At 43.8% G+C, this 14,820-nt stretch overlaps 1 protein-coding gene across 1 annotated transcript in view; it reads right to left on the bottom strand.

The window, feature by feature from the left end:
• The window catches only part of EFCAB6 (EF-hand calcium binding domain 6), a 252,788-nt gene extending 246,806 nt beyond the window's left edge, over positions 1 to 5,982 (bottom strand). Inside the window, exons 1-2 of the mRNA XM_082420556.1 lie at positions 5,886 to 5,982; positions 4,584 to 4,782 (exon numbers count right to left, since the gene is read on the bottom strand). Of these exons, the coding sequence (XP_082276682.1) occupies positions 4,584 to 4,600 (17 nt within the window). The 5' untranslated portion in view covers positions 4,601 to 4,782; positions 5,886 to 5,982. The remainder of the gene's footprint in view (positions 1 to 4,583; positions 4,783 to 5,885) is intronic.
• Positions 5,983 to 14,820: the final 8,838 nt, after the last annotated feature.

Genomic DNA, 14,820 nt, shown 5'->3' with positions numbered 1-14,820 from the left:
CCCAATGTTTACTGCTGCACTATTTACCACAGCCAAGACATGGAAACAACCTAAATGCCCATCAACAGATGAATGGATAAAGAAGATGTGGTACATATATTTATACAATGGAATACTACTCAGCCATAAAAAAGAATGAAATTATGCCATTTGCAGCAACATGGATGGACCTAGAGATTATCATACTAAGTGAAGTAAGTCAGACAGAGGAAGACAAATAGCATATGATATCACTTTTATGTGGAATCTTTAAAAAATGACACAAATAAACTTATTTACAAAACAGAAATAGACTCAAAACAGACATAAAAAACAAACTTATGGTTACCAAAGGGGAAATGGGGGAGGGATAAATTAGGAGTTTGGGATTAGCAAATACAAACTACTATATACAAAATAAACAACAAGTTCCTACTGTATAGGGAACTATATTCAATATCTTGTAATAATCTATAATAGAAAAGAATCTGGGGACTTCCCTGGTGGTGCAGTGGTTAAGAATCCACTGCCAACGCAGGAGACGTGGGCTCGAGCCCTGGTCTGGGAAGATCCCACGTGCTGCAGAGCAACTAAGCCCGTGCGCCACAACTACTGAGCCCGCGTGCCACAACTACCGAAGTCTGCGCACCTAGAGCCCGTGCTCCGCAACAAGAGAAGCCACCGCAATGAGAAGCCCGCGCACTGCAACGAAGAGTAGCCACTGCTTGCCTCAACTAGAGAAAGCCCGCATGCAGCAATGAAGACCCAACGCGGCCAAAAATAAATAAATAAATAAATAAATTTATTTATTTTAAAAAAAAAAGAATCTGAAAAAGAATATACATATATATGTATAACTGAATCACTTTGCTGTATACCTGAAACTAACACAACATTGTTAATCAACTACACTTCAATTAAAAATAATAAAATTAAATAAATAAAAATGAAAAATGAAAAAAAACTAATCATGCCTTTACAGACAACTTGGTCTTATAGTTTTGCTTTGCCAATTGTTTTATTTAATAAAGAAAAGGACAGGGACTTCCCTGGTGGTCCAGTGTTGAGACTCTATGCTCCCAATGCAGGGGGGCCAGGTTCGATCCCTGATCGGGTAACTAGATTCCGCACGCCGCAACTAAAGAAGCCCTCATGCTGCAACTAAAGATCCTGCATGCCACAACTAAGACCCAGCACAGCCAAATAAATAAATAAATATTTTTTAAAAAAGAAAAGGACAAAAAGGTCAAAGGCACCCGTATTTCCATTACCTTGCTAGGGGGCGGGGCACATCACGAATAAAGTATTAATACCTCCCAGTCCATCCGTCTAGTCGCACATCTATCTTCACTTTGATCCTCTGCTTCCAGACTTTTCTCTTGGCTGTTTATCTGTGGGCCCTGCTAGTTAGTCAGTGAGCCCTTCCAGTGGAGAGAATCAGCTGCACTCATCTTCCTGTACTCAGCACCTACCATGGGGCCTGGCACGCAGGAAGCACTCTATTAATCTTTGTTCTCAATGGACCACAGTTATCAACACCTAACACTGCAAGGGCAAGGAGCGTGGGCTAATTTCACCCTTGATCTCGAAAGCCAAGCCATGTTCTGAGCATGAGCGAGGCACTGTGATGAGCCCTTTAGGTCACCCCTGGCTTTGCACCGTCTTCAGTTTAGGTTTTCTACATAGAGAGAATTAATAAATACGATTACATCAAAACTTGTAAGGTAAGGTAGAAAATAGCAAGGATAATAAAACCAATGCCCCCCAAACAAGCACTGAGTCACAGACCATCAGATGCACTTATTAACCACAGGCAAAAACATGATTAGAAGGCTATTCCACTGATATATTTGTTTTACTTGCCAGATAAGTATTGATGTCCAGTTTCTAACAGATGCTATTTATATCAGAATCATAACAAAAGTGCCATCCATCTGCCTTGGCATCCAGAGAAAACATAATTCAACACGACAGTAAGAAATGTGCACAGCCAAACAGAAATGGCATCAGAAGCAAAAACTGTTGGAACTGGTATCATGGGGGGAAAATTATCACTTGACAAAACTGGAAAAAGTTGCAAGCAACACAAAAAATTTTGGCAGTTAAATCCAAATACTTGAGAAAAATCTTCTCCTTGTCTATTCTGGTATCAAATGGATGTTTTGTCATATTTTGGGGCACATACACTTTAAAGCTCCCTTTTTAGACCTTGCATACACTCACGCCATCATTTCCTGAGCATCTCTACTTTTGGACAGTGGAAAAAATCAAGGGTTTGGAGTCAAGAAGACATGGAGTCAAACTGGTTCCACTACCTACCATGCAAACTTGCAAGTTAATTAACCTCCTCCTGACCCAGTTTCCTCAACTGCAAAATGGAGATAATATCTCTCTTTAAAGCACGTTATTCATAACCTGGAATCTAGGGACAAGGTACACATGTGTGCATTTTTAGATCTTCAAACTCTCAGAGGTTAAATGCCAAAGTGTGTGTGAGGTGATTTTTCTAGAGAGAGGATACATGGCTTCCACCAGGTTCTCAAGGGGCAAGTGACCCACGACGGTTCAGTGCCACACCCTGAAGGCTGTGACAGGACTCAGATAATGTATCTAAAGAGCCTGACACAGCAGGCTGTGCTCACTCGCGGACAGTTGTCATGAACTTTAGGTCCTGGGAAGGCACAGAAACATGAATCAGCCAGAGCCCAGGGTCAAAGGCAGGGAGACCGTTACGGTGTAAGGTGTTGAGGGTCGTCTCCGGGTTTCATAGGACAACAAAGAAAGGCAAACCAAAGTCTGTCCAGAAACACTCCAGCAGGAGAAAACGACAAGGTGGAGGCACCGGGCATATCAGGACAGTGACCTGACCATCACTGCAGTGTCCTCAATGCCTAGACAGGGCCTGGCATACAGCAGGTGCTCCATAAATAACTGTTAGGTAAACAAATGACTGGGACCAACCCAGGGTCCAGGATAGGACCATTTACAAATTTCCAGGAGAAAAACAAAATTCAGAAGGTGTTCCTGAAAATTACTACTATTCCAAAAATTTTCATTTCAAAAATCCTACGCAAATACAATCACCCACATTTTCTCCCTTAATAGTGAGGATACTGAGCCTACACCCTGGTCACTCTGTAGTCAACCCGGCCATCCAGGGCTTGGTGATGAACCCCAGGAGAAATGTCCTTTAGATGGAGGCGTTAGAAATGCTTTCTTTTTTTTCCAAAGGAACTAAAATGCCTTATTTGCCTCGACAAAATGAATTCAATTTCTTTCTTTTTTTTTTTTTTCTTTTTAATTTTCTTCTCCTGGGTTCAAGAAGCTCACAGCTAATAAAACAAAAATGAAGCAGACTCACAAATATAGAGAACAAACTAGCAGTTACCAGTGGGGAGAGGGAAGGTGGGAGGGGCAATATAGAGGCGAGGGGAAAAAAGGGGTTATTAGGGGATTATATGAAATCATGTGTGTGAAACTTTTGAAAACTATAAAGCACTATAGAATTTAAAGAATCTTTCATTCAATGAAAAAACAAAGAAGCTCACAGCTAAATCTGCAGCCCAACTGTATTAACCATTACAGATGATCTGAGTATTCTCTTTCCTCCTGAAGTTACTTTCCTATTTTACCATATTGTATATATTTTTACAAGTCACCTCGAAGCCCAGTGGGACTTCTGGAGTACACACATATCTGACAGTGTAAGAGCACTGGTCAAGAACAGAGGCTCTGGGAATTCCCTGGAGGTTGGTGGTTAGGACTCTGCACTTTCACTGCCGAGGGCCCGGGTTCAATCCCTGGTCAGGGAACTAAGATCCCGCAGGCCGCACGGAGGGCCCAAAAAACAAAAACAAAAAAAAGAACACAGCCTCTGTCACCAGGTAGTCCTGAAGCAGAAGCCACACGTCACCATCTATCAGCTTTGCTGTCCCTTAGCTTCTCTGCGTCCCTGCTGCCTCATCTATGAAATGGGAATAATAACTGTACTTTTTCATATGCAGGAAGTGAGCACTAAATTAAAAAGGTAATGTGAGGTCCCAAACTGTGCCTGGAACACGGTTAAGTGCTCAATAAGTATTAGCCAGGAGGAGCAGTAGTAGTAGAAAACGGCAGAAAAACAGATGAAAAGATAACAATGGCGCCTGAAACAAATTAAACAAAATAGCAGTACAAGCCTGAAACCGGAGAAAAAAGTGGAAAACGAAGCTCTTTCGTGGTGGAAGGGCATCATGTTCGTATGTTCTCTCTATTCACAGAGTTTTCTCAAACGCTCCTTTCCTTTGCATCTCCTCTCCTAAATGGAGTGGATATCCTACATAGCACTGCGCTGAAGGTGAATTCATATTTAACTAGTACAAGAATTCAACCTACATAGTTGCACAAGCCTAGACCTGGGGTATCCTTAGATAAGTATGCTGTACAAAAAGGTCAGCTCACTAGTGGTATTTAAAGGAAGAAAGAGACTGTTAGCTTCTTGCCTCACTCACACCTTCTCATCTGTTTTGTACAGCTTGTTTTTCAATCCTGGCAGGGGAAGGAGTCATCCAAGAAAAACTTCAGTGACTATCCTCATCTACTAACCTCAAACATTCACTCGATACCTGTAAAGAGGCTTCATTAAAGCAACTGTCTGGTTAACAGCCAATGGCCTCCCACTGGATTCCTGCTCTGGGCGGGCGCCAGACTCCTAAGCACCCTCCTGGGGCTGGTTCTGTCTCCATGTGCCACTCAGCTGCAGGGGTCACAGCATGGGCGCTGTAGAGATCTCCTCACAGGAAGAGGTGGTCAGCTGGAAAAGGTCTGGGAAACGGAAGACAAAATGGACAGCAAATTTAAAGTCTCATGTAAGCATCTCTTGACAAATATCTACAAGCACCTGCCATGAGCCAACAACTAAACTGATGGTATAGGGAAAGGGAGAGCACAGGTAGCTGAAATAAATCCCTGCCCTCCTAAAGCTTCCAGTAAGGCTGAGTGGGAGACAAATATGTTCACGGAAAATCAAAATCCTTGCCTGATTCACTTTCGAGTCCCCAGAACGTAGCCAAGTAAATGTTGAATTGAAGACAATGGATAAAAGAAAGAGATGAAGGAACAGCAGTATGTGAAAGTCAAAAAAAAAGTCTTTACAGCATTTCTGTCAGTCTACTCATTTAGGGGCACATACAACTTAAGAAACATTATTAAATTACTCCTCTTGAAAGTGAAGTAAGAGTCCTCTTAACAGGGGCAAGGCATCCTGAAAGGCAAAGATTTTCAGGAGAGAAGGAAAAGGAAGTATGGGGTGATTTAACCAACAGTCTTAAAGAACCTCTGAACATTTCACAGAGTGCTTCCAAACAACATTTTTGAGAGAGGCAGGGATAACTCGTGCGACCTGAGGAAGAAGAATGTTCCAGAAAGACCAGAGATTCTGACGTGAGACATAAGTGCTGAGTTTGAATTCTGGCTCTGCAACTTCCGGTTGTGTGATTTGGGGACAACCCCCTTCACCCCGTGGAGTTCAAGTCCTCATCTATAAGGCGGAGTTTAAAATATTCGAAACACTGCTGTGGGGACAGATGAAATAAGGGACATGAAGCATTCTGTAAACTGGAGCGATGTAACCCTCAAGAGATGCAGAGGGGCAGATTCGCCATCTTCCACTTTGCTTATAGTCGGTTTCCCCCACGCAAATAAAACGGTACTATTCACTGCAGTAGCCCCAGAGCCGACAACGGCTCCTGGCACAGGCAGGCGCGCCACACACACGTATGAAACGAGTAAACGGGTCACCAGCCCTATGCCACGGACGGGGAGGGGGCGCTCCGCGTCCCGAGGCTGCGGGACCCCCAGAGCTGCCCTCCCGGGCCCTCCTCAGCCCCCCGGGCTCGCGCGCGCTCGCCGAGGCCGCGCCGTCTTACCCCGGCCCCTTCTCAACCCTCCGCCTCGCGGGGCCTCTTCTGAGCGCCGACCCACTTCTGAGCGCTGACCCCAAGGCCCCCGGCCGCAGAGGCCCAGCCCACTCGGTGTCTCTAGGACGCTGTTGCCCGAGCGACGATGGCGGTCGCTGATTGGAGAACAACTTTCTGCACCTAGCAAGAAGCGGAGCTCCGATTGGCCAAGTCGACTACGGAATTGGGGGGCGGAGGGGCGTGCCCAAGCTTGCCGGTGGCTCCGGCCCCGCAGAAGAAACTTCCGCCGGAAATCCTATCCCCCGGGCGCGGGAACCCGGCCGGAGTTCTGGCGTTGTGGAAGTGTGTTTCTGTTAACGTGGCCTTCGCGCGAGCTGTCGGACGGATCTCACAGAACCGCTTCGAGCCGCGTGGCCACACGGAAGCCAGTCCCTTCCTGCGAATCAGACTCCTCACCTGTAAAAACCGAGCGTACCCACTCAGGACCTGGTATCAGGATGAAGGGAGGAATGTTTCTAAAGCCGCAACCACGTGCTACGCCCTTTCTACATGTTAGCACTTAGGGCGATTGTGATTGTTGCATTAATTGGTGTGTCTGGTTGTGTCCTGCTGGCCTCCTTCAGGAGACCTGGTGAAGGCAGGACAAGGTTGCTCTGCCCACCCCTGTATCCGCAGCCTGCTCAGGGCCACACGCAGATAGTTAAGTAGATAGTCATCAGGTAAGCCAATTCTTACCCACACTCGCAGGCTGAGTGGAAGCTCAGTAAGTCATTTCGATAATAATAGTGGCAGTGACAGTAGTTGTCGCTGGCCCTTTGGGAGCACGTCCCTTACCAGGCACCCAGCTAAGCACTTTACATGTCATTTAATCTTTTATCTTCATAACAGCCCTATGAGGTAGGTACTATAGTTATTCCCGTTTTACAGATAGGAAACTGAGGCACAGAGAGGGTCCAAGGACACAGCTAGTCAATGGCAGACCAGGATTAGAACCCAGGCAGGATAGGTCCCACGTCCTGCTCTTCATCACCCTGCTATACCACTCATGGTGGGAGAGAAGCAGTGGCCCAGAGGCTCAGCCTTGCCAAGGAATCCCCACCACACGTTTCTGTCAGCAGGTAAGTTACAGGGTGGCCTGCTGAGTGCCCCGGAGAAGGATGTTTTATGGTCCCTCTTGGCAGTCTGACTGTCCGTCACTGGTAAGTGAGTTTTCCTACTCACCAAGAGAGTAAATTCATGTCCTCTCTCTCCTCAGACCTCCTGCACTGAGTGAAAGACCTCACCTCAGGTCCCACTGAGAAAACCAGTCCATAAGAAGGGAACAGATGGGACTTCCCTGGTGGTCCCTTGATGAAGACTCTGCACTTCCACTCAGGGGGCACGGGTTCGATCCCTGGTCAGCGAACTAAGATCCCACATGCCTCACAGTGTGGCCAAAAAAATAGAAGAGGAAGGGAACACATGGTTGCTTCACAACTGCTTTGGCGCCCATCTCTTCTTCTGCTCTTGTTCCAAAAGGTGAAGGGTTGCTTTTCACAGAGCCTACTTCCGCCACTTGTGTCCTAAACCCCATCACCATTTGCGATCTCTTGGACTTCACTGCTTAGGCCAGCAGTTCTCCAAGTGTGGTCTGGGAACCCCTGGGTGTCCTGAGACCCTTTCAGAGAGTCCATAATTGTCAAAGCTATCTTCATAGTAATAGTAAGATGTTACTTGCATTTTCACTCTTATTTTCTCATAAGTGTATGGTAGGGTTTTCCAGAAGCTACATGATGTGTGACGTTGCAACAGATTGAATGCAAAAGAAGATAGGAGAATCCAGCTGTCTTCTGTTAAGCCAGATATTAAAGAGATTTATAAAAATATAAACTGCCTTTCTTTTCACTAATTCTTTTTGTTTTGGAAAACATAATTTTTCATTAGAATGTTAATATGTGATGGGTTTATTGTTATTTTAAATGAATTAGTAAACAAGTATTTAATTTTTTTTTGTCAGTTTCACTATCTAGTATGGTAAATAGTGATAGATATAAATCACAAAAAAGCAGAAGCTTTGGGGAACCCTCAGTACTTTTCAAGAGTGTAAATGAATCCTGATGCTTGGTCCTGAGACCAGAAGGGCTTAGGCTAGCAGTCCCTAACCCATGGTAGGGAACCGGGCTGCACAGCAGGGTGGGACCATCTAGTTGCAGGAAAACAAGCTCAGGGCTCCCACTGATTCTGCATTATGATGAGTTGTATAATTGTTTCGTTATATATTACAATGTAATAATAACAGAAATAGAGTGCACAATAAATGTAATACACTTGAATCATCCGGAAACCATCCGCGCCCCCCCCCTCCCCACCCTGGTCCATGGAAAAATTGTCTTCCACGAAACCGGTCCCTCGTGCCGAAAAGGTTGGGGACTGGTGGCTTAAGTTATTGCCTCTCTGTCGTAATAGCCAACAATCTCATTCATTCATTCATTCATTCTCTGTATTTCTATCTTTTCTTCCCTCCTTCCCTCTTGAAACATGTTCTAGTATCCCACATCTTTAACAGAAAAGATTCTTTTCTAGTTTCCACCCCATTTCTCTTTTCCCCTTTAACCAACTTCTCAGTAGAGTCGTCTACACATACTGTCTCTCTTTCAGTTGCTGTTAACTCTTGATCAGTCTTAACAGAGGCATGGCTCTATTATTCCCTGACACCTGGTCAATTTTCATAAATATTTCTATACTTGACTTTACCTTACTTGACCTCTTAGTAGCACTCAACACAGTTAATCACTCCTTCCTACCTGAAACTCACTCTTATCGGCTACTATAATATCACATGGTCGTGGGCCTCATCCTGAATCACCAGCTACTCCATTCTCAGGCCTCACTGGTAATTTTCCTCCTCTGTATGGCCTTTGGACATTAGGGTCCCTCTGACTCTGACCTAGGTGGTCCTCATACTTACTGCCAGCCTTGACCCCCTCCACTGGTATGTGTCGAAGACCACTTGGACTTCGGCCATCCACATAGCCCTTGATTTGCCTCCCTCACTCTGACCTATTTCAATAAATGGTACCACTCAATCACTTAATGATCATTGCTTCCTCCCTCACATCTAGTGCTGCAGCAAGTCTTGTCATTCTAACGCCAGAATATGTGCACAGTGATCTCATTCATCCATTCTCTCCAACCTCACCAGCCCCACCCTGTCTTATGAGGAGAGAACATAGGCAGAGCCTTTATTGTGGTTTCCAAAGGAAAAGCAAGGCAGGTTCAGCAGGCTTAGCTTTGGTTAGTTTGAATAATTTCAGCAAGTCCTTTATTATCTGTAGGAGTTGGCTAACCCTGGGAAGAGCAGTCACTCCAGTGTTAGCAAGACCCCAAGACGTCAAAGCATCGGGAAGTACAGAAAATAAAAAACAAGGGAAATACATGTTGTTTATCCATTCATCTGTTGATGGGCACTTGGATTGTAATGGACACATCATTGTAATGAAGCGTATTGATTTTGTAAAATTCCTTTTCTAGTCGTGTGTTGCTGGTATGTACGAATACAATTGATTTTGTATATTGACTTTACACTGAGTGACTTTCACTTATAAATTCTAATTAGTAATAAGCTTCTTTTTGTATTTTCAAGTTACACAATCTTGTGATATGCAAATCATGAGTTTTGTTTCTCTAATTCTAATATGTTACGTGTTTTTCTTGACATATTGCACTGACCGGGGTCTCCAGCATAGTGCTAAATCGTAGTGGTGACCACAGACATCTTTGTCTCATTTCTAAGCTTTCAGTATTTCACCATAAAATACGCTGTTGGCTTTAGGGTTTTGTTTACTTGTAGGTACAACAGATTAAGGTTTCCTTCTAGTCCTGGTTCACTAAGAAATTTTATTTTAAACAAGTGTTGAATTTTATCACACTTTTTTCTACATTTATTGAAATGATCCTTTGGTGGTTCTCCTTTATTCTTTTAGTGTGGTGAATTTTTAATGTTGAAATTACTTTGAATTCCTGGAATAACTCTTATTATTTGTATATACATCACAGGATTAAATTAGCTAATAGTTTGTTTAGGATATTTGTCTATTTACTGGACACCCAAAGTTTTATTGGACACTTACAGCCATGCTCATTAATTTATGTGCTGCCTATGGTTGCCCTTGCAGTAAATGGAAGAGTTCAGTAGTTGCAACAGAGATTGTGTGACCCACAAAGCTTGAAATAGTTACAAAAAGCATTTGCAAAAAAATGGCCCTTCGCCAAAAAAAAAAAGTTTGCCAGTCTTTGGTCATTTTCATAGGAGAGATTGACCAGTAATTTCCCTTTTTTGTAATGTCCTTGTCAGATTTTAACATTAAGATTACACTGGCCTCATAGAATAAGTTGAAAAGTGCTTCTACTCTTTCATTTCTGTCAGAATTTTGTGTGATACTTGTGTTTGTTTGTTTTTTTCTTTAAATATTTGGGAAAATTCACTGGTGAAGGTATTTGGTCCTGGAGTTTTCTTCATGGGAGGCTTTTAGTAATTTGTTCAAGTTCTATATTAGTTGTCAGACTACTCAGATTTTCTGTTTTCTTCTTGTGTCTATTTTGGTAAGTTGTGTTTTCCAAAGAATTTGTCTACTTCATCTCAGTTGTCAAATTTACTGGCATAATATTGTTTATAACATCCTCTCAGTACAGTGTCTGTTGGATCTAGGGTGGCAAATCTTGAATCTGTGGCTTAATGTCTTTCATCAGTTTTGGAAAATTCTCAGCTGCTATGTCTTCAAATATTGTCTCTTCTCCTCTGAGAGCCACAATTACCTACTCATATAACACCAGGACAGTTGTTAAAAAAAAAAAAAAAAAACCATTCTGTGGCTATTTGTTTGTAATCTCCAGGATTATCTCACGGTGATGTTTTTAGTTGCAGCGTGCCTGCAGGATCTAGTTGCCTGACCAGGGATCAGAACTTGGGCCCTGTGCATTGGGAGCATGAAGTCTTAACCCACTGGACCACCAGGAAGTCCCTCACTGTATTGTTTTTTAAAGTTCACTTTAGAAGGCCTCTTTAAAATAACACCTAACACATCCAACACCAAAAAATGTAATGATAGGACATTAGGAATTTACTAAGTCTGTGTTAAATTTCTCTCCTTCTCTCCAATTCCATCAGGTGTCCTCTTGTTCAAATCCAGCAATAGTTGAGGTGATTTGTTGTTCAAAATAAAGTTAACTGAGATAAGCTGCTACATTAGAGTCTTTGTAAATATTCTAGTATTTAGTAACACTCTTTTCCGAGGGAAAATTGTAGGGAGAAAATGCTAATAGTTGGCTGTGTGAGCAAACATGGGACTTAATAAATGTCTTTTGAATGGATCTGAACTCAACAGTAAAGCATAAGTGGTGTATGATTGGGTCAACATAGCCTAGAATTGGCTCAAAATCCTTGAAACTCAGAATCCTTGCTTATTTCCTTGAAGAGAAGGATGATTTTTTCCATGTATTTAAATATCTGATTAAATCAGTCTGTCATGAGGTTTTGTCCTAGGACTCTTTTATTATTTATTTATTTATTTATTCTTAAGAGCATCTTCACTCCAAAGTGTTGTTCCCTGTGCCTGGAAATTTTCCACTTCCACGTGAAGAGTTAACTTCATTTTTTTGTTTGTTTTGTTTTGTTTTTAACAAGAGCCTAAATTCACCTGACTTTTTTATTGTCCCAATAAAAGCCCATAAAGTCTATTAGATTAGGTTTGCTCTCTGATCAAACAGACCAGAGTTCTGTAATGTGACAGTGGCTCCAAGGAGGATGCTGTGGGAGATAGTTTTCCTCCTTGGCCACATCTTCCAAAGAACACTCCCTTAGATGCCCTGAAGTGGGTCTGCTTCCAGCAGGGCTGAACCCATTATCTTGTCCAAGATACCTTGCCGTACCATGGAAACCAGAAACACTGCGCAAGAAATTGTTGTCAGCCTCAACTACACAACCCATTGTAGGAACCTGCTGCTCAGAACCTTTGAGGATAATCTGGAGAAGCAAACGATGGAAAGATGAGGGAAATGCTTTTACACCTGCGGCAGCCAGCAGACAGCTCATTCCCTCAGTGATCGCGAAGAAACTCGGGATCATGGCGAGCTGTGTCTGCCCTGCGGGTTCTGAGTACTCACGACTACATTTTCGCCACAATTCAGTACACCTAGGAGATGAGGCTATACGATCAAGCCTGTAATTATCTCACGGTAATCAACAATGATGTTATAAATGAAAGTTATGCTTTCATGTGGAGAAATAAGCAGCAGGAACTGATTAACCCCTCAGACATTTCCACCTCGTCTATTCATAAAGAAGGAGGGAAGAGCCAGCGTGTGACACGGATACATAATGCATCTGAAGGGAAGCGGAGAATATCCCTGGGAAATCTGCTAGGAGAGATTTCCCTGACTGCTGTGCTTCTGGTGGCCTCATAAAATGAAGACCAGAATCTCCTGAGCAATCCTTAGGCGAAAATAAAATTAAATAAGAAGAAATGAGGTATAAGTAGCTCTTTTGGAAAAGCCACCGTGGTTATTTTTTCTCTACTAAAATAGGTGCTTTCTCTCTCGGATATTTACTTTGACACATGTCGCAGCTGCTCATTTTAGTTCAGTCAGCCAGCAACTAAATTGCAGATTTTAAACACTGTCTCTACAAATAATTGATTATCGTTTGTAAACAGGGGGCCATTTTTGCGCCTATTTTAGGATCGTCCGTGGAGAGACTACACAGGCTAGGAGTAGCATCTCCCCCTTCATGTGCCAGTAAATGAGGAAGCTCTTCATTTCCCTTAACAGTTACTGGTTGTCTCCGTTCATGAAAACAGGAATCAAAATCCACTTATCTTACCCCTGAACAAGATTCCATAGTGTAGAATACTGGTGTTTAGAATTTTAATGAATCCTGCCCTCCGGATATTTTATTGCAGCAATCTGAGAAGAACGGCCCACCCTCTGGAACAAAGAAGCAGTTACAAAATAACAATTTCATGTTTCGTACACCTGGGCAACTAGCAAACCCCTGACAATCACAAGTAGTTCTCTTTGCTGAGAGCCAGGATCTTGCAACAGCTTGTAATTAGTGCTGTTTAGCATTTAATTTGCCTTTAGTTAGGTAACAAGCATCTATTGATTACCTGATAGGATTGGAGCTCTGTGCTAAGCACAGGACGGGGACAGAGTGATGAATGAAGCACAGTCTCTACTTATGGTCTACTTGGGGCTGAAAACACACACTTTGGAAAGGAAACTTGAAAACAGGTACAAAATGTTTTCTTAACAAATGTAAACCAATACCCTATTATAGGGAGTTATTACTCTTTCAGAATTCAAGGCTCTAACTCCTGGCATACTCCATTCTAAGGAGAAAGGTACTTGCTGTCACATCTTGTCTCACAGCGAGAGTGGGGACACCCCAGTCCCTCATTCTCTGGGCTAAGGAAGGTTCCGGCCTTCTCCTCCTCTGGAGACCCCCAAGTGTGGTACGGACCCAGGAGAGAGGTGGCCACCAGCCCCTGAAAATCAGTCTATCTGCCATAACTGGCAACCCTCCTGATGTCTTTGGTAAAAATGGAAACCTGGGTACCTACAGGACGGCAGCGTCAGTGAGCTAAGTTAATTCACGATGGCCTCCCGGAGACTGTTTTGAGCCCAGCTTGCGGCAAGGTGGTGGACCTGAATCGCCAACACTTGGAAATAGCAGGGAAGGCTTTCCAAGAGGGCAAGATGGTCCAGCCGAGTTGGGGAAGAGCGCGTAAGGCGTGTAGGAGTGAGCTGTGTGGCCGGACCAGAGAGGGCGCACGTGGTGAGTCACAGACGATGTGCTTGCAGAGTCTGAGACTGTGTTGAGATGACCAGGGAAGGCTGAATTCAACGGATGGTGGGACCGTTCAGACCACCCACACGTCACTGACGGTCTCTTCTGATTTAACTTCTCGGCACCAAGGAAAGTGAAAGAGACATGGCCGTAGCCTCAAAAAGCAGATGGTCGCAGGGCCAGGGTCTGTTATGACAGGCACAGGAGTGGGCGTGGGAAGGAGACTTCAGGGGTTTCTTGGAGTAGACCTTGCCCGTGCTGAGCTTCAACCTTAAATCAGCGTAATCCGGGCTGAGCTGGGGATGGTAATCCAGGCAGAGGGAAGAGCCTGAGGGCGGCACAGAGGCCCAGCCAGCCAGTGGTTCTTGAGCAGAGTGAGATGGGCTCCAAGCTACCAGCTGTATTTGAGTAAAAAAAACTTTCTGGAAATCACATGTACTATGGATTGTAATGGGGGGAAATGAGAGACAGCAAAAATAGGTGGGGGAGATTTTAACCAATTCACTTAAGTTTTTCGAGGATGCAAAAGATTGGAGAAGAGAGAGTCTTGTTGGCCTTGGGAGTCTTTCCTTCTGCAGAGATGGCCTTGCTCGTGGTATTTTAAGGCTTCTGTTCCCAGCTGGTGCCCAACACCACGGATACATGCAAAGATGACAACTTTAAAGAGGGGGAAATGCATTTTCTGGTTGATTTTTTTATATTTTAAACACACTTAGCATTCTCTGGTGTTTAAAGAATGCTTTTAATAGAGCACAGATTCCTTCCGTCAGCGGTGAGGGGACAGATTTAAGGACTGCAGCTCAGACATCGGGTGCCAACTAGCTTACAGGGATCCAAGTGTGAGAATCAGATTGTCATTTGATGTGTAGATTTGGCAAAGGCTCAGCACGCCTTGGCGATGGCTGCTGTGGGCCCAAGCTGTGTGACAGGTGCTTCTGTAACAAATTCTCTTTGCCCTCGCTGGCAAAGTCCATCACTGGCTAAAAATTCACGGTCTCCCCCATTGATCAGCTCCTCTCGGGTTGAATTGATAGACAGTTTGACCACTGAAGAGTCGCAGCATGTTTGAGCTGCATGGGTTTTCAAGACACCTGATACGAGACCTCCTCATTATGAGACGAA

Source organism: Balaenoptera physalus (assembly GCF_965194825.1).
Source record: "Balaenoptera physalus genome assembly, chromosome: 13".
Taxonomy (NCBI): Eukaryota; Metazoa; Chordata; class Mammalia; order Artiodactyla; family Balaenopteridae; genus Balaenoptera; species Balaenoptera physalus.
This window is presented reverse-complemented; position numbering and strand designations above follow the sequence as displayed.